Here is an 18,960-nt window from a genome sequence, read left to right on the forward strand (position 1 = left end):
CATCGGTCATTTCAGCAATACCGGGGACTAGCCTAGTGGCCTAGGTCCTAGTACTCCATAGAGACCTAGGTTCCCCTGGTCTATCTTCTGTCAATGGCCGCCTAGGTGTCTTCGCACGTTTCGCGGCTTTCCAGTCCAGCCGTACCGGGCGCTTCTCAACCGAACAACCTCCCCAGACTGCGAGGCTACCAGACCACCTACAGTACGGACTCCCGCTGTCGATTCAGCCAACTACTATCCGCACCAATGACCCAAGAACAAGGAGCAGACGAGAGATCACCGTCACTAAGCACCTCGCTGGGATTCTGCTAACTACAGGTAAGAGTCAACTTGACAAGACGTTCGAGAGATGCTTCATCGGTGTCGTGCGTTTTTGAGCTGCTGAACTCTCAACACGCCTGGCCATTACTCATCACGAAAATCTCGCAGAACCAATTAGAGAGATAGACTCGGTGCTGCGTATTCATATATGTAGATGGTCATCAATCATACGTGGCTCCGAAGCTGAGCAAGTTCTTTGTTTTGTTCGTAAGCTCAGTCATACCCGAGGCTCATCCCAGACATTCTTCCCATCCATCACAGAACTGCCTTCGCCTTCTCCTGCCCGTCTCTATGTAGATGCGGAAATACGTGCCGAAGATTAGGCTCATCGCTGGACAAGCTTGACTCAGCCTCGCTGCCGCTGCCACTTGACAGCTGAGGCACCGTACTCGTATGGGACGAGTTGTTCTTCCCTAGGTCAGCCCTCATCCGGTCGTTTGCCTCACCTGTCAATTTCAACGATGCATCAATGTCCTTGGTCAACTTCTCAATCTCGTCGTCCAATGCTTCTTGACGACTCTTTGGCTCCTGCGGCACTTGTCGGTCTCTCGATGGATTCGTCGTTTCCCACAGTTCCTCAAGCTCCTCCCGCCAGCCAAGGGCATCTGCAAATCTCCTGACCCCTGCATCGCAGTCGCCGAGGAGCAGCACATCATCCGGGCGCGAACCAAGCCCGCCTACTTTCTCTAGATTGATGAGCACTCGGGGAGTGGTTTCGCCGACGAACGCTGGTAGGCTGGCAAACGGCTGAACCGTGAGACTTGTGCCCATAATGATGGCCAGATCAGCCTTTGCTGGGAGACTGCGGTTGCGGAAAAAGGCCTCGGGCAGCTGCTCGCCGAAGAAAACGATGTCGGGCTTTACGAGACCACCACACGACTTGTTCACACAGTGCGGCACCTCTTTCCTGCCGACCACCTCTCTCATCAGATCATCTGGGTATTCTGTACGGCACTCAATGCATCTCTGCGTTGCAAAGGAACCATGAGCCTCCACGATCATATCTCCCGGAACTCCGGCTTCCCGCTCCAGACAGTCTATGTTTTGTGTGAATAGCTTGAGCAGTTTGCCTTTCTTGTGTAACAGGCTGATGAAGGAGTGCGTGACGGTTGGCCGGTACTTTCCTGGATACAGTTCGTGGGCGAGGGTATAGAATGGGTATGGGTTGGTACGGAAGTAGGAGATATCAAAGACGGCCTCGGCGTAGGGAAGATTGAGACGGGCGAGGTTAGAGTACAGGCCGGTGTCAGGAGAACGAAAGTCTGGGATGCCTGCGCTTGTGCTGATGCCGGCCCCAGTCATGACCACAATGTTCTTGACATTCCTCTCCTTGATGTATCTGGCGACTGCTTCAATGTTGCGCGCATAGAGGGTCGTCGGACGTGTCGACTCGTCTACCGGAGTAGACGACTCATTGCCCATCTTGAAGGGACGCCCATAGAGCGGCTTTGAGGCACGATTTCGACGGCGGCGACCAATGATTGCGACGGGCCGAGCGAGACTGGAGGTTTCGAGGGATGTCGGGAGAGTGAAGTGATGCGACGTCAGAACACAAGAGTATGCGCGACACCAGCAAGTAGACTGCGTTTGTGTAGACAGAACAGCGCTTGAGAGACGCGGTAGAAACGTTCAACTTTTTAGAATTGGTACCGAAGAAGAAAGAAATCGAATCTACTGTAGATATGACGATGCCCAAGATGCCCGGTTCAGTATGTTTTATTTTCTTAGCGACTCGCATGAATCAAGATTCTTCCCCGCGAGCCAATTTGTCGACTCAGGCATTGATACTCTTTATGCTTTTCTTCGCCGGCTTCAGGACACGTTGTAGCCCTCCATGCTGTACGAGTGCACATGTTCGTGTTGGACCCAGCAACGTGTCCCTCACATCTCTCATCTGGGCGAATATCCTGGCTCGTGTTAGGCATCAAGTGCGTCCACAGCCATGACCACAAATGGCCACGTCGCCGTTCACGAACCCGAGACTGAACCGATCGACATCTACAATGCAAAGTCGGTCTCGGAGATCAAGGAAGCCCTTGCCCATCTACACAGCAAGGAAGCGCGTGTGACTGTCCAGCTTGATGCGTTGGTCGCTGCGCAAAAGGACTTGCAGCGAGAACTCGGTCGCCTTGATCTGTTCCGCGCAAATGCCACCTCTCAAGCCTCCAAAGCTCGGGCAATCACCAGTGGGATTCTGGCAGACGCGGCTTCAAATGCAAAGCATATTTCGAACTCTGTGAAGCAGCTTGATCTGGAACAGGAGAGGGTGCAGGCGACTCTGACGGTTGTCGAGCAGGTGAGAGAATTGAAAGCCTGTGTCCTCGGGGTCTCTGGATCTATGGGCGCCGCACAGGACTGGGAGACAGCAGCTAGCTATCTGAGCAGAGCATCCAAGATACCGAGTGACGTGCTCAACAGCCCATTCGCTGCCAGGATTGTTCCCACCGCCGAGGTTCCAGATGCGCCAGCTGTGACACTTGAGGCTGCTTCAGAGTCTCTATGCATTCTGTTTCTGAAGGAATTCGAAAAAGCCGTCAAGGACAGCGACGGTGCAAGAATCACTCGATTCTTCAAACTGTTTCCACTCATCAATCGATCAGACGTGGGTCTAGACGTTTACGGTCGCTATGTCTGCCAGGGCGTTGCGTCTCGGGCCCGAACCAACCTCAATGCAGGCACGGGAGGGAGCCAAAGCAAAGACGGCTTCTTCTATGCCAATGCTCTCACGAGACTCTTCGAGCACATCGCACAGATCATCGATGGCCATGGGGGCCTAGTTGAGCGACACTACGGTCAGGGGAAGATGGTCCGCGTCATTGAGCGACTGCAAGTCGAGGCTGATTTGCAGGGCGGCATCATCTTGGACACATGGGCCGACGAAAGACGAATCGATCGTCAACTGACCGATATCAAGTCGTATGCGTTCACGTTCCTGGTTCAAAGCTTCATGCCTCCGCAACGAGGTTCAACCGCCACACCACGAGCGGGCTCTCCTGCGCCCGGTCGAGGGAGCGAGGACGAGTCCGTCGATATGAAGCAAGTCGATGCCCTCCTCAATGAAATGACGCTGATGCTGGGGAAATGGTCTCTCTACACAAAGTTTGTTTCCGAGAAAAGTTCGGGCCCTGTCACAACGCCGGGTATGGTACATATGCCAGCATTCCTCCTCAATTCCAGCTTGATGAAGAAGGTCCAAGACCGACTTATAGCACCCTTCAACACGATGACCATGTTCTTTTTCCGCCGCTCCGTTGAAAAAGCATTCCAACTCGACGAACAGCCGCCCGGTCTGTCTCTAAATCCACACAAACCACTGATATCAAACCCCCCACATGTCACGTCGGCGATCGAGGATATAATGTACATCGCCAACAAAGTGCTCCAACAATCGTTGGCAACTTCACAGAGAAGCGTCGTGGCTAATGTCATTCCCACTCTCGGCCGCGTTCTCGGATCAGACTTTGTTGGCATGGAACAGCGCAAGATGCGCGACGAAAGCTACCCCAAAGCTTCAGTGCAAGGGCAACTACCACCTGAAGGGACCATTGTCTCTTTCCTGGTCCTCATCAACAATCTCGATGTGGCAAAGGACTATGTTGAACAGATTGTGGGAGCACGGCTCAATCCTCCTCCCGACTCTGCCCATCGCGCTCTGGCAGAGCTATTTCCAGAACCTGGCGAAGCCGAGTTCGTGGCCAGTACACTGTCGACTCTTTCTACCAGCTTCTCGGAGAAGACCAGCGAGCTGATCTCGGACGGCATCAACGTCGTCTTCCACAACGTCATGAAACCCCGTCTTCGACCCATTTTGCTAGACGCATTCCGCGACACCGACTACCAGCTTACCAGAGAGCAACTGCAGGAACTTGCGGAGGAAATGGATGGCGACGGCGAATCGGACGGATTCTCAGACGAGGTTCGCATGCGCTTCCAACTCGGCTGGGACGCCCTGACGAAGCCCATCGGACGGATCATGACGGAGCGCACTTTCGATCAGCTCCTCACCGTCGTGGTGACGTACCTGAGCAAGATGATCGAGAAGAGGCTGTGGACGTATCACGGGCGCATCAACGAATCCGGCGCCGCGAGACTGGAACACGACATCAACGGGATTGTCAAGGTCGTGGTCAAGGGTCAGAAATACAGTTTCCGCGAGGCGTTCCTTCGGTGCAGTCAGATCTGCATGATTATGAACATGGACGAGGAGGAGTGGGAGGAATCTATAGCTTCTGGCGGCGACTTCGCGGACAAACTCAAGCCAGCTGAGAGGACGCGAGCCAGAGACATGGTCACGGATGCTACTAGCTAAAACGTGATGTGATGATGCCCGGGTTAGCATCTAGTTACGTAGATATGTAGCACTCAAGTTTGACCTTGGGAACTATTATGTGATTGAACGTTGACTTGATCATTTCACTTCACGTGCGCCATCTTTCTAGCACAGAGCATAGCATGCCCACCAACGAAAAGCGCCGGCTCCGGCCCTGTTGAATGATGCAAACGGCTTTAGTTACACAAAAGGTTGCAAGATGGCACCCCTTACGCAACCCTCCGAACTTTTGCCATGCGAGTATGGTCCTCTTTTTTTCTCCTTGCCTCGTCTCTCTCTTCACATCCTTGAGTTCTGCACCATAGGCATAGCCCCCACCCCCCATTCCAGGTTTCTTCACTAGCCCTTAGTCAGGTCAGGTCAGGTCGTCAACAACAAATCAGCCCCAGTTGCAGTTGCATCGGCACCTCATCTATGCGCGAGACATGACACCCCAGGCGCGAATCTTGTTGTCAGTGTATCCGGAGAACAAGGTCTGGCCGTCAGCGGACCAGGCCAAGCTGACGCAGTATGGCTCTTGAGACTTCTTGCCCTTCTCGACGAAGTCGGGCTTGAGTTCGTCAACCTTGTTCTTCTTCTCAAGGTCGAAGATGGTGATGGAGGAGGTGGTGGCAGCACAGAGCCAGTATCGGTTGGGGGAGAAGACAAGAGCGTGGATCTCATCGCCGGCCTGGAGAGAGTAGAGGTGCTTGGACTCGTTCAAGTCCCAGAGCATGGTGGTACCGTCCTTGCCGCCTGAGGCGCACAGGGATCCATCGGGGGAGATGGTGACGGTGTTGATGTAGCCGGTGTGGCCGATGTGGTCGGTCTGGATGCGGCAAGATGCGAGTTCCCAAACCTACAACAAAGCAGCCTGTCAGCATTGAAAGTGCAACACCATTTTTTTTGATAGCATAAGCTTTGCGATTTGAAATCGACGCTCATCATGAAACAACCCTTTTGCCTCAGTCCGCCGGTGAATAGTTTTCTCATAGCCATGTGAAAATGGCTCTGAAGTAGCAAATATTTTGTATGTGCGTAGCATCTTGGGCAGGGCTGTCGGAATGTGGACTTTCAGATCTTCTTACCTTGACCAGCTTGTCCCAACCAGCGCTCACGATGACGGGGTTCTGAGGGTTGGGTGAGAAGCGAACGCAGGAAACCCAGTCGGTGTGGCCCTTGTCAGTGATGGTGAATTTGCAGTCGCCCAAAGTGTTCCAGAGCTTGATCGTTCGGTCTCGGGATCCAGACACTATCTGTCTGTTGTCGGCGGAGAAGGAGACTGAGAGAACATCGTTGGTGTGGCCGACGAAAGTACGGGTGGTGTTGCCGGTGGACAGCTCCCAGAGGCGCAGAGTCTTGTCCCAGGACGAGGACAGAGCGTATGCACCGTCGGAGGAGATGACACAGTCAGAGACGATGTGGGAGTGGCCGTGGAGGGATCGCTTGGGGTACCCGTAGGCAGATTCGTCGCGGGTCAAGTTCCAGATGATGAGCGACTTGTCTCTCGAGGCAGACAGCAGCATGTTAGGGCTGGGACAGCGGTTAGCGAAAAGTTGCGCCCATCTCTACATGGCGGTATACTGACTTCTCCAAGCTGGTTGCGAGGGAGGTGACCCAGCCGCTGTGGCCCTCAAGAGTACCACGTTGAATGAGTTGTTCAGCCATGGCGTCTTGAAGATCTGTGTAGGTGTCTGGCTGATGTTGTTGTCGATGAGTCCTGCGACGTGGTGCACCCAAATCGACATCGAGGAATCAGTGTGGGAAAAACCGTAGTACGCCAAGATTCACCACGCTAGTGCAGATCAGGCTAGCCAGCTTTTTCTTCGTTCAAGGTGCGGCACTTGAACAAGCGACGACATTCTTCATCGTCGAGGGCTACACACGGTTGTAGAGACACCAGAGACGTCCGAATACAATCAGCTACTTGTGGCAACTTTGCATCCCGAATCTTTTCTCTCTTTAGTTGTGTCCTTACCTGCCCATTCAGCTCTCGTGGAGGTTAGCTGGCGTTTTTTGTATTCGCTGAAGCAGTCCACCTTGACGCCGCGATCATGTATCAAATCATTCGTTGTTAGAGAGATGGGATCTGCATGCAGCTCTTCTACAGAGTTTAGCTTTTGTGACTCACAATGTTGTTACTAGTCTATCTTGAGCACCTCGAGACATCCATTCGAGGCGGAGATTCTCCGTGCCACCGGCTAAATGCACGAGGTGCCTGAAAGCATTCATATATCGTCCCCAGCATTCTCCTTTTTCTCTCGGACCTCGCACCCTCCCTGCTTCTGGCTAGTCATTGTGTTCTGTTCTCGCGTGTGACCGTTGCAGACGTCTCTCCTTGACTTAACCTGAGATGCCTTCTGTCGAACAGCTGCCCAAGATGGAGTATCGTTTGCTGGGAAGATCGGGTCTACAAGTTTCAGCAATATCTTTGGGGGGGTGGTAGGCCATATACCAGGGTGTATGGTTGCAATCCGGGCTGACATTATTGATATAGGGTGACTTACGGTGGTGCTGTTGGTGACGGTACGCACGGCATAGCAGCGTCCGGCTAGGATCTCGATGCTGACCTAGCAGATATTGCCTTTGACTGTATGAAGGCGGCCTTCGATGCAGGAATTAACTTCTTCGACTGTGCTGAAGGGTATGCCGAAGGCAAGTCGGAGATTGTCATGGGCAAAGCTATCAAAAAATTCGGCTGGAAACGAAACGATCTTGTCATATCCACTAAGATCTACTGGGGCGGCGCTTTTGGGGACAATCCAGTGAATAATGGAGGACTCTCTCGAAAGCATATAATCGAAGGCACGGAAGCGTCCCTTAGAAGGCTGCAGTTGGACTACGTCGACTTGATCTACTGCCATCGCCCTGACCGAAAGACCCCCATCGAAGAGACTGTCCGCGCCATGAACTATCTCATCAACACTGGCAAAGCATTTTACTGGGGTACCTCTGAATGGAACAGTGAGGAGATTGCCATGGCCTGGGCTTGTGCAGAGAGGCTGAACCTCATCGGACCTGTAATGGAGCAGCCACAATACAATATGCTAGCTCGAGACAAGGTGGAAAGAGAGTTTTCTCTCTTATACGAAAACTATGGCCTGGGTTTGACCATATTCAGTCCCCTCAAGACTGGGATCCTCAGTGGCAAGTACAATGATGGCATTCCGGAAGACAGCAGGATTGCCAAAGCTTCAGAAGGCTACACCACCAGCCAAAGGGAAAGCTATGGAAACGAAGAATGGAAGAAGACACTGGTCCAGGTGAGGCAGTTGAAGCCCGTTGCTGACAAGCTTGGGGTTGATCAAGCAACACTAGCGTTGGCGTGGGTCCTCAAGAATCCTCGAGTCAGCTCAGCAATTACTGGCGCCTCGAAGGTTGAACAGGTATACAAGTCAGTCAAAGCATTGGACCTCGTGCCCAGGCTAAATGACGATGTAATGGCCGAGATCGACGACGTTCTTGGGAACAAGCCGACCCCTCTGTACAGAAGGTTGTAGACCAGCTTTTGAGAGATCGCAGGTAGCTCGCCTTTCCAATACGCTTTAATATTGGTTCTTTTCTAAACGCAGATCTTGCACGCTGAGACCGTTGAGTTGGCAACTGATATATAGAACCTTAGTTGATCCGTGTGTTTTTGAGGAGCCTCACGAGCCGGTGAGCCCTCGGCTCAATTGCCCTTGGGAGACTACGCTAGTCTACATTTGGAAATTTATGCCTCCGTCAAAAACGATCGAACCAACAGGAAAAAGCGCGATTCAATGATGTCAATGATTCCAGCCGCAGTCTCGACTACGACTCCGACTACGAGAGCTGCATCATTTCTTCGCAGCCATCGTCATTCCTCCTCTCAAGTGCTGTAGTATTTGAGACTCGGTATACTTGAACACCATGCTTCAACCCACCCTATTCTTCGCCAGACGAGTGGCCAGCCGTGGCTTCACTCCTTTGGTTTCTCAACGCTTCAAGACTTACTCCGAGCCTAGCACCAAGGAAAGTGAAAGGGCACCCTCAACCGCCGACGAACATCGTAAATATCAAAAGGAGAAACCGTTGAATCCTCATCTGACGAACACAAACTCGACCATCCACAATGACTTGCCGTCAGTTGGTGCAGACAAGGCTCCGCCAGAGCTCATTAGTTCGGTCGGCAAGAGCACAGCTCCAAAGGACCATGTCCCTGAAAATACGGACAGAATGACTGGCGGAACACAATCGGGTAGCCCAAGCAAAGTAAGCCCGACAGAATATGGCGTTGGTGAAATGGAGGGGATTTCGTTCAGAGTTGACCCCATCCGTCGAAGTGGTGAAGACGTGACAACCATGAGAGCAAGATTATTATGTCGGTGCAGTCCAGTGCACAGCTTCGCACGAGTGTGAGCCCTACTGAGAGACCTGACTGACAGTATGCGTAGACCAAAGCAGGAAGCGAGGGACACTAGAGTCCGACCTCCTACTCTCCACCTTCGCGGCTGAAAACCTCTCCTCCATGGACAAGGCTCAGCTCGAGCAATACGATCGGTTCCTGGACGAGAATGACTGGGACATTTATTATTGGGCTACTCAGTCACCAGCAAACACGCCTACATCCCTCGAGTATGCCGAAGGGGCAGTGAATGATACGAAGAGCGACGTATCTGAGCAAACAACGCCAACAACCCAAGGACAGACGCAACATCCTGATACTTGGAGCCCAGGGTCTTCGACGAGTGGAGAGTGGGCACAGACAATTGGACGATTCAAACCTGCTTATAGACCGGTTCCACAACGATGGAAGGACAGTGAGATATTGAGCCGGCTACGAAAACATGTCAGGGAAAGGAGCGCGGGAGGCGTCCTCGAAGACGTCAATGCGCAGCCAAAAAGCAAAGGAAGTGGCAGCGGTCTTGGGCGGATGCCAGATGTACAGACTTTTTGAGTGAAGTTTTCTCGCGCCCATCGAGTCTCTACTATGTGTACCATCCAGCTGTATATTTAGGTCTTGAAGGACATACACGTCCTTGGGTATTGATAGGTAACTACTACCGTCCTCCTCAACGATGCAACACAATGGCCAGACGAAAGGACTAGTATGTTGTACGAGCACAGGTGATAAAACCACAGTTGAGGGTCGTACATACATGAAGCATGTACAATAAATAGCCGGATGATGCGCCGATAGCCGGTTCTAATAGACCCGGTCTTGTCCGCCGAATCCACGACGCGCATTCGACCTCATATTCCATCTCCACCGGTTACTCGTACCTGGTTATCGGCTAAGAACAGTGTGGACATTTACCGTGGTTGCTTGGGGGTGAAAAGCGTATCTTGTAGAAATGTGAGTCAAACTGGCTTTCCTTCGACTCTGAAAAATCGAAGACGACGTCGACCTCACCACCAGGCCACATGGCGCGAAGCTTGTTACAACATTCTCTGGAGTGGTGATTGTCCGTGGATCTGCTTTTGGGACAAAATAAAAGTCTTTACGAGGTTATTCGAGTCGGAAGGTCCCCGAACGCCATGCTTCAAAGTCCTGATCGTCACCTCGACGGCCAGACACCTCGCGTGAGCCACGGAGAGGATGAAAAGTCGTCTGTTCGTCCTAGCAGCAGACATTCCTACGCATTGACGCCTGTTGCTTCCCGTCCAAGCCAGGATCGACCGTCGTTTCATCACACTATCTCGCGTACCTCCCATGTCGACGGTCATGGGTATTTTAGCGACGATGGACGTAATGCCAGCCAGGATGGCGAGCGACCGGTGAACATCGAGGAGAAGGACCTCTTCGAAGTTGGCTGGGACGGCCCTGATGATCCCATGGATCCCAAGAATATGAAAGTGTTCAGGAAGTGGATGATTGTGATCATTAATGCTGCTGGAGCCTTGTGTGTCACTTGCACATCCTCCCTGTACACGGTCACCTATGGTAAATTCCACCTCTACGGGTTCATCGTCTGCCATGGGGTACGAGTACTAATATAGCCAACAGATCAAATGGACGCAGAGTTTGGAAACTCCCGCATCGTCGCCACGCTGGGTCTAACGTTGTTCATCAGTGGTCTAGGGCTCTCACCTATGATTCTAGGCCCCTTGTCGGAATTCTACGGTCGTCGACCTATCTATATATATGCCTACGTCTTCTTCGTCATCTGGCTCGTTCCTTGCGCTGTTGCCAGAAACATCCAGACCATGTTGGTGGCTCGCTTTCTGGATGGCTTCTCGGGGAGTGCTTTTCTGTCCGTCGCAGGAGGCACCGTGGGTGACATGTTCAGCCGCGACAAGCTCCAGGCCCCGATGATGATATACACAGCAGCTCCGATGATAGGGCCTAGCTTGGGACCCATCCTTGGCGGCTTGATCAACTACAACGCGTCGTGGAGATGGTCGTTCTATGTTCTACTCATGTGGGCTGGAGTTATGCTCATAACAATCACAGCATTCGTTCCCGAGACCTATATGCCAGTGTTGCTTCGCAAGAAGGCCCGACAGAAACGGAAAGAGACCGGCGACGAGCGATGGAAGGCACCGATTGAGATTTACGAAAAGTCTTTGTTCTGGACTGTGGTCAGATCGTTGTATCGGCCGTTCTTGCTCCTCTTCATGGAGCCCATGTGCTCCAATTTGTGTCTCCTATCGTCTATTCTGCTGGGCATCCTGTATCTGTTCTTCGGGGCTTTTCCATTGGTCTTTGGAGACGTGTATGGCTTCAACCTCTGGCAGGTCGGCCTCTCTTTCTTGGGCCTCATGATCGGCATGATACTCGCTATTTGTTCCGATCCGATATGGCAATGGAATTATCTTCGCCTTCTACGAAACGCAGAGACAAGAACCGGTGAGCGCAAGTCAGAGCCAGAATATCGACTACCACCGTCTATCTTCGGGCCCTGGATATGCACCGTGGGACTCTTCTGGTTTGGCTGGTCCTGTTATGCTCGCGTCCATTGGATTGTTCCAATCATCGGCACTGGCTTTTTCGGATTTGGGACCGTCTTGACCTTTTCTGGCGTATTTACGTTCCTGGTCGAGGCATACCCCCTGTACGCAGCAAGTGCTTTGTCCGCCAATTCCTTTGCCCGAAGCTCCTTTGGGGCGGCCTTTCCGCTGTTTGGACGACAAATGTACAAAAGATTAAACTATCACTGGGCTACCTCGCTATTGGGATTTCTTTGCTTAGCCCTGTCACCCTTTCCATATCTCTTCTTCATCTGGGGAAAGAAATTACGGCAAAGAAGCAAGTATGCCCACCTGTCGGCCTGAGCACGGAATCAATCCAGCAGCCTGGGGATCTTGATCGATATATCAAGCCACATTGCGCCATCATATGAAACCAATTTATGTCTCGAACGTATCTCTGGTTCCGTCTGGCTGAGCTATTGAGATTCAGTCTCCACACAGAGATTAGCTTGTGTCAACACCAACTGAGGTAAGTCATGGTCAAAAGGACTGCACAGCCGACGTTCGGGACTGCAGCTCGGCTCTATCCTGTTGATGCTGGTTTTGGGGGTCGCTCGTACTCGTCTAAGCTCAAGTGGCGTCGCGCATGTGATGGTGTCTTTTGAGTCAGGCAAAGGTCTAGGGTCAGGGAGATGCAGTTCCTTTGGCGATTGCAGAATCATCGATTCTCTACGCGTGGACTGGTCAAGATGTACCCAGGACGGTCACAGATGGCAGGGTTTAGAACTCCCTGGTCGTAAACCCTACAGACACGAAACCGAGATCATATCGCTGTGCAAATAGGAGTATTGTTCTTGGGGTTTCCCGGGCGCACAAGGTGTTCCACAATATACAATACGTGCATTGATCACTCGGTCAGGTCGATCAGGAGCCAGGTCCAGGGAGACAGGACGATGTCAGTGATTAGTCGGCTGAATTGCATAAAGGGGGCCTTCATGACCAGTGTGTCCTAGGTCGTTCGATGAAGCACTAAAGGCTGACATGCTCCTGCACAGGTCAACTTCCCAGGACACAGCTTATGACACTGACTCGTTGAGTACTGGTCCTGTCGCCTTAGACTCGGCGCCTCGGCTTCGGCTTTGGGGGTTGATTGAGCCTGTTCCGTAGAGCTCCGAGGCTCGGGATTTTGCGGGCAGCCTCGCCTATTGAAAAAGAGTTTCAACTATAGTAGGTACTCTTAAGGTACAAGTCAGGGTCTAAAGAACCGATCTCGCTAAGCTAGCTGTGGCTGCACTTGGATGAAAAAGTTTGCAGAGGGCCATATTACGAGGAACTGAGCCTGAAGCATCATCCATTGCCCCGGCGTGTGGAATTGGGTCACGGCATAACAGGTAGAGAGTACCTAGTACCCTGAACCGGGTCCATAGTACAGTACCCAGTTGGTACAGGGAATACATTGGTCTTCCCTTGAACGTGAGTCACTTGCAAACTACTGGACAGTACACCAGGGCCCCTCCCCCTCAGACAGGAGCTAATTCAGTCGAGAGCCAAAAGGGCTAGAGGGCTGGCTGGCATGGAGATGAATGTGTGGAGACACTTTGCCGCGGTACAAAGTGAACACTGCCTGAGCTGGGAGTGCGAAGGGTCACGGCCAGATTTCGGCGAGACGAGGTCGGCAGATTACGATACAGTAGGATAGAGTGGAAGATAGATGAATCGATAGGGATTACCTTATGCGAGCAGTTGTTTGAGCAGCGTCGCAATATATCGTCGACTCAGCTCATCATACTTGTCCTCGCATTGGAGAGCAATTGTGTGTCCCCGTGCAGTAAGAGAAGCAGAGTCAGGGTCAGATTTGTGGGATCCAATCCAAAGCAGCCAAAAAGCCATTAAACGGTCCGTTGGAGGCAGCTTGTGATGGGCCGCGCCTCGTGGATGATCTAGATTCTTGGACAACATCTGTAGCTGCCTGCGCCTACCAAGATACCTACAGTACCTGATCTCAGTATATCAGAAGCTGTCGTAGAGGTTAATAGAATTTCTTGGAGTTGAGAGACAAATGCCAGGTACCTGGATCTATAGACTCCCTACCCCAGGTACTTTGGTAAGCCCTTCTAGGCACTAATGAGAGCCCTCTGCGCCCGAGAGAGTGCAAGTGTTTAGGCGTGGCTGGCTCCAGGCGAGCCCTGCGTAAGGTAATAATTACTCCCAACGCTAAAACTAAGCCCGGCTATGGCACCTTTGATGCCCAACGCCCGCCTTGCCAATTAGCACCCTAGTAAGCCTCACTAGCCGGAAGAGCGCCTAGCAGGAGCCCAGGAGAGGCCTAGGAGGTATCCTGTAGGTATCTCTTCCGGCGTAGCTCTAGTTGACTAGGCTAAGCTAGTTGGTGAGGCTGCGGTCTTGACCCTCCACCCGCATTCTCTCTTTCTCCTCCTCCTCCACCATCCCACAATCCTCACTGTCAGTCTGTCAGTCCTCAATCTTGCGCCATCGTCCTCGTCGTCGTCCTCCGCCCAGATCCTCCATACCCAGCTACCTACTCATATCCTTCCTCCAGCAGCCGACGCCCTCAATCCTCCCTCTCGTCACCACCTACTGATCCCGCTCACACCGCCGGTCGAGATCCCTGCTGTCTACTGTGCGACTCGCTCTCTCTTCCCCTCGCAACGACACCTTCCCCGCGCCCGCCATCTGCGCTGTTTCCGGCCTCTCTACCACCGCCCAGTCGACGATCGCGCGCCTCTGTGCTACCAGCCGAACGTCGCACCGCATTCCTCGCTCTGTGGGCCGTACAATCTCTGGCCCTGAGCACTTCACCTCCCTTTTCGTCCTACAGAAGCGACGACTTTCCGCTGCCCAACAGCAGCTCCTGTGCTCACCCGGGCTTGCGTGAGAGAAACCAAGCTCCTGGACTCCAGCAGCCTGCGACGGCGCCGACTCGACCTGACGTGTCCTTTCATTGGAATTCTGGCTATTCCTGAATCTCCGGGTCTACATGTCCATTGGATCCCTGTTTCAAACCACCAAAGGCCCAATCAGTCCTGGTGTCGTGTGACGGTGGGAGTTTTGTGCGCGCCACAGTGCCGCTTGCGCGCCCTGGGCCTCCTTGATGGTCTGCTTATAACATCATGGCGGCCTCTGATGTCGAAGACGGGCACTCTCGCTCAGCTTCTCCCGAAGACAGCGGGACTGAGAATACTCAAAATAACATGGCCGAACCACCGTCCAAAGACGAAAAGCAGAAGCAAAACGGCTCGGCCTCCACTAACCCCAAGGACCCCAATCGACCGAGACGTAAGAAGGCACGCAGGGCATGCTACGCCTGTCAACGTGCCCATCTGACCTGCGGTAGGTCAAACTAGAATACCGCAAGATTCCTGTGCTGACATGTCTGTGTATAGGTGACGAACGGCCCTGTCAGAGGTGTATCAAGAGGGGTTTGCAAGACGCTTGTCAAGACGGAGTCCGTAAGAAGGCAAAGTATCTCCACGATGCGCCAAATGAAGCTCTCATGCCGGTGGTTGGCGGGAATTTGTTCAATCGGTCTGCTGCGAAACAGCGGAGTTCGACCATCACAAGTGATACTTCTTCGCAGCAACCATACTTCCAACAGCCGCAGAATTTCAACAACTTCCAGAATACCCCTCAACAGCAGATGCCCCCTCCGCTGGTGCACGAACGGAGCATGAGTACGACGAGCTTTTCTCAGCACTCACCTCTGACCACCAATTTTACTGGCATGACCTCGCAAGTTGCTCTACAAAGTCCTGTCATTGGTGGGGATCCGGCGACTACCAATGGCATGGGAGGTGCTCCTTGGTCCGGAGCGCTGTTTGAGGAGCCTTCGCCGTTTAACTTTGATATTGCCAGCATGAATTTTGGCAATCATTACGGTGCGTTAGAGTTCGGTATGCTTGGACACATGGCCACAAACGCTGGGGAGACTCCGCCTAGCGACACCACAACACATCGAGGTTCCATGACACAACAGTATCGAATGCCTCTGGGTAGCTTCAGCGACAGTCCCACTGCACGTCAACAACTGTACAACGAGACCGCCATGTTGTCGGACTGGTCCAACAATTCGGATCCGTATAGCGCCCATAACCGCCACATGGCTCCAAACGCGTTCACCATCGAGTCCAATGCGGCACATTGGACCTCACCAGACACCAGCGGTACCCCGGGTAATGGTGTCAAGTTTGAAGATTCACCACTGTTGACCAACCAGGGGTTACAAGCCCCGCCGACTCATCTTGAGAATGGCAACCTGACACAGCCGAACAATTCTCTGGATAGTCGACCGAAGCAGCCCCCTCCAATATCCACGCCACAACTCAAAGCAAGGTCTCAACTGCCCGCCAAACCGTTAAAACGGCCTCGAGATCCCTCGTCAATCTACACCTCGGTCACGCAACCCCATTCGTACACTGCTGGCTTTCACAATCTAGTCGCATATTGCCGGAAACGCTTCGCCACCCAACCTTCAAAGACACTTGCAATTGCAAAGTCTCTGGCCTCTATCAGGCCCTCATTTATTGCTACTACAAGGACGTTAAACCGCGAAGATCTCATATTCATGGAAAAATGTTTCCAGAGGACCTTGTGGGAATACGAGGGCTTTATTGAAGGTGTGGGCACGCCGACCATTGTGGCTCGGAGAACAGGCGAAATCGCCGCAGTTGGAAAGGAATTCCAGATCCTCACGGGCTGGACTAAGAGTGTCTTGCTTGGCCGAAGCCCCAATCTGAACGTGAATCGAGGGCATTCGGGTGCGACTCCCTCGGGCGGGTCGGGCACAAATACTGCGAGCCGGACAGCGGGGTTCAATACGCCCACGCAGCGCACCACCGAAGCCGAAAATGGCGAGAAACGGTCTCAGCCGGTCCTTCTTGCAGAATTGCTTGACGACGATTCTGTCGTTCAATTCTACGAAGACTTTGCAAGACTGGCCTTTGGTGATAGCCGGGGCAGCGTATTGGGAAGAGGCAAACTGCTCAAGTATCGTACGAAAGATGATGAGCTTTCCCAGAATCTCAATGCGGAAGCCGAGGCACGCAATGAAGATGGCAAACCCAATGGCACAGATGGTCGACGGAAGGATAGTAACCATTCCCGGAGAAACGACATGAAAAAGGATGGCATTTCGGGTGAAAAAGGAATGCAGAAACTCGGATCAGCCGATGGGAAGGTGGATTGCACTTATTGTTGGACCGTCAAGCGTGACGTCTTTGATATTCCCATGCTGATCGTTATGAATGTGAGTTGTTTGATGGGTTTCCATGAGAATCTTTTGGTGCAGACATGCTAACACTCTACAGTTCTTGCCTTGTATATAGGCGATAAAAAGTTTCAGATGGTGTTGGCATTATATGGACGGTTGGGTTAACTTTGGTGGTGGTGTTTTGTGTACACACGGACGGGAACTTGACGTGTTGATATTGAATTGTGAGGTTTTTGTTTTCTTGGTGCGCGATCTGGTCTTTACCAGAGTCCCAATTACGAGGATGAGTATGAGTATGATTGTCTGAGGGATGAAGTATGAGTTGTCATCCCTATCCGTATCGCGTCGACCAACGTTGTTCGTTCTTCGACGTTCGATATTCGATATTCGATAGTAACAGAATAAACTGTTGTTGAGGGATGAAAGACGCACGTTTGATTATCTAGTATCTACCTGACTTTGATGGTGATGATGGATAAATGAATACCTTGTAGGTACGCCGCCGAGGTGAAAAGAAAGAGAACGAAAGAATAGCGTTAAAGTCGATGTCAAGATCAAGATCAAGATGAAGATGAAGATGAAGATGCAACTGGATCGGAGAAGGTCCCTTTCCTGACAGGAACTTCCTCCTCCTTCACCTCTTCACCACCCCTCCTTTCGTTCTCCTCTACCTGTGGCTATACCTTTTTGTCCGTAAGTATTGTCAAGGCGTCGGGCAGTGAATGACATAGGGGCCGTAGTATGGGTGGTGGTAGTAGATCCCTTTCAACCAGGCATGTCCTTTCCTTCTTCCCTTCTTCCCTTCTTGTCCTTGAGATGCTTCACTTCTCAATCAATTGCAAGGGTCGTTGTCACATCGATGTCAGGGTCTTTCCTTTCCTTCACTTGGGCAATATGATCATTATCGATATCGTCATCGACATTGAATGTGTGTGTGTGTGTGTGTGTGTGTGTGTGTGTGGGTGTGTGGATGTTTGGATGTTGAGAATTCAATTATCAATATCAATGTCACGCTCGATGTCGTGTGTGTGTGAGAGAGAGAGAGATAGAGAATCAAGCCTTTGCTTCCTTTTTCTTCAAAACTTCCTTCTCTATCTCGTCCGTATTCGTGGTTTTCATCCATTCGAAATCCTGCAACCACGGATCACCCTTGAACTTTTCGTACGCTTCACGTTGTAAGCTCCGTCCTGTCAACAACAAAAAAGCAAAAATGGCAAGTATCGTCAGTTTAGGTGTCTGCGGTATAAAGAACACAACCGGAAAAGTCCAACAGGAACTTATAAGAAACTTACTGGCGACTTCACAATCGGTCTTGATATCTTCCACCAAGGCCTCGAGACTCGTGTAGTCGTACTCGGGCCGGATAAACGCCAACATCAGCAGGTTCAGCGCGGCGCCGTAAAAGTCGAAGTCGAAGTCGTGTAGGATGTGGATCTCGACGCTGCGCATGGTGTTCTTGTAGAAAGGGTTGTACCCTATGCTCAGCACGGCCGGGTAGATCAGCGGCGACGGCGACGGGGACGACGAAGACGTCGCGGACGAAGCCGATGTCGACGAAGGGGTGCCGTCTTTCGACGGCGACGACGATGATGACGGCGCGAGAGACAACCCCACGAACCCGTAGTACACGCCGGACGCCAGATCAGGGTAGGCCGAAAGACCTGAAGGTGGGATGTTGGCGGTTGGGATGCCGAGCTAGAATTGTGAACACACACACCGTCATAATCAGAATCAGAAATCACAACCAGAATGAGCAATGAGCAATAAAGAGAAACCAACAAGACGCAAAAGAAAAAGGCACAAGAAAGAAGCTGTGAGTACGGAACACACCTCTTTACTACCGCGTCCAAACCCATGGATGACTGGCCCTTGAAGCCTTATCGGAAACGGCTTCTCTGGTCCATCTTCTGGTCCGGCGTAGGGATCGCGGGGACCGTTTGGGGCCATGGCGGTTGGTTCTCTTTTTGCAGAAGACGCAGAGTCCGACTCCTTTCTTCTCCAGAATACGACCGAGATCTACACCTGCACAGAGTCGTCCAAAACTTTGGTGGGTGTTGGTTTTGAGCTGGAGCGTGGGCGGTGGTGACTCTTGGTTGGATCGAGGATTGATTACCAATGGTCGGTTATTGGTTCGATTGGGCTGTACGGAGTAATAGGGAAATGGAAAATGAGGGAACCCAAAAATCCCGAGCAGGCGGTGATATATTTTAACAGTGGTGGATTCTTTTTT

The 18,960-nt window shown here is 52.1% G+C and overlaps 8 protein-coding genes across 8 annotated transcripts; 5 read left to right on the forward strand and 3 right to left on the reverse strand.

Annotated features, from left to right (window-relative positions):
• Positions 1-576: 576 nt before the first annotated feature.
• Positions 577-1,743, reverse strand: PV08_10075 (uncharacterized protein; the record flags this gene model as incomplete). The annotated part of the gene is made up of 1 exon (XM_016384390.1): positions 577-1,743. The coding sequence occupies one exon, from the start codon at positions 1,741-1,743 to the stop codon at positions 577-579; it is 1,167 nt and encodes a 388-aa protein (XP_016230992.1).
• A 520-nt stretch (positions 1,744-2,263) lies between these two features.
• PV08_10076 (uncharacterized protein) lies at positions 2,264-4,630 on the forward strand (the record flags this gene model as incomplete). Its single annotated transcript, XM_016384391.1, has 1 exon — positions 2,264-4,630. The coding sequence occupies one exon, from the start codon at positions 2,264-2,266 to the stop codon at positions 4,628-4,630; it is 2,367 nt and encodes a 788-aa protein (XP_016230993.1).
• Positions 4,631-5,063: 433 nt separating this feature from the next.
• Positions 5,064-6,298, reverse strand: PV08_10077 (guanine nucleotide-binding protein subunit beta-like protein; the record flags this gene model as incomplete). The annotated part of the gene is made up of 3 exons (XM_016384392.1): positions 5,064-5,489; positions 5,719-6,163; positions 6,219-6,298. 3 exons carry the CDS (start codon positions 6,296-6,298, stop codon positions 5,064-5,066), a joined length of 951 nt encoding a protein of 316 aa, XP_016230994.1.
• A 712-nt stretch (positions 6,299-7,010) lies between these two features.
• On the forward strand, positions 7,011-8,130 carry PV08_10078 (uncharacterized protein; the record flags this gene model as incomplete). The annotated part of the gene is made up of 3 exons (XM_016384393.1): positions 7,011-7,072; positions 7,128-7,156; positions 7,208-8,130. 3 exons carry the CDS (start codon positions 7,011-7,013, stop codon positions 8,128-8,130), a joined length of 1,014 nt encoding a protein of 337 aa, XP_016230995.1.
• A 391-nt stretch (positions 8,131-8,521) lies between these two features.
• PV08_10079 (uncharacterized protein) lies at positions 8,522-9,548 on the forward strand (the record flags this gene model as incomplete). The annotated part of the gene is made up of 2 exons (XM_016384394.1): positions 8,522-8,972; positions 9,046-9,548. The coding sequence occupies 2 exons, from the start codon at positions 8,522-8,524 to the stop codon at positions 9,546-9,548; spliced, it is 954 nt and encodes a 317-aa protein (XP_016230996.1).
• A 581-nt stretch (positions 9,549-10,129) lies between these two features.
• Positions 10,130-11,866, forward strand: PV08_10080 (uncharacterized protein; the record flags this gene model as incomplete). The annotated part of the gene is made up of 2 exons (XM_016384395.1): positions 10,130-10,535; positions 10,599-11,866. The coding sequence occupies 2 exons, from the start codon at positions 10,130-10,132 to the stop codon at positions 11,864-11,866; spliced, it is 1,674 nt and encodes a 557-aa protein (XP_016230997.1).
• Positions 11,867-14,634: 2,768 nt separating this feature from the next.
• Positions 14,635-16,845, forward strand: PV08_10081 (uncharacterized protein; the record flags this gene model as incomplete). The annotated part of the gene is made up of 3 exons (XM_016384396.1): positions 14,635-14,854; positions 14,908-16,766; positions 16,828-16,845. 3 exons carry the CDS (start codon positions 14,635-14,637, stop codon positions 16,843-16,845), a joined length of 2,097 nt encoding a protein of 698 aa, XP_016230998.1.
• Positions 16,846-17,783: 938 nt separating this feature from the next.
• Positions 17,784-18,677, reverse strand: PV08_10082 (uncharacterized protein; the record flags this gene model as incomplete). Its single annotated transcript, XM_016384397.1, has 3 exons — positions 17,784-17,917; positions 18,023-18,425; positions 18,561-18,677. The coding sequence occupies 3 exons, from the start codon at positions 18,675-18,677 to the stop codon at positions 17,784-17,786; spliced, it is 654 nt and encodes a 217-aa protein (XP_016230999.1).
• Between the last annotated feature and the right edge of the window lie 283 nt (positions 18,678-18,960).

This window comes from Exophiala spinifera (assembly GCF_000836115.1).
Source record: "Exophiala spinifera strain CBS 89968 unplaced genomic scaffold supercont1.8, whole genome shotgun sequence".
Taxonomy (NCBI): Eukaryota; Fungi; Ascomycota; class Eurotiomycetes; order Chaetothyriales; family Herpotrichiellaceae; genus Exophiala; species Exophiala spinifera.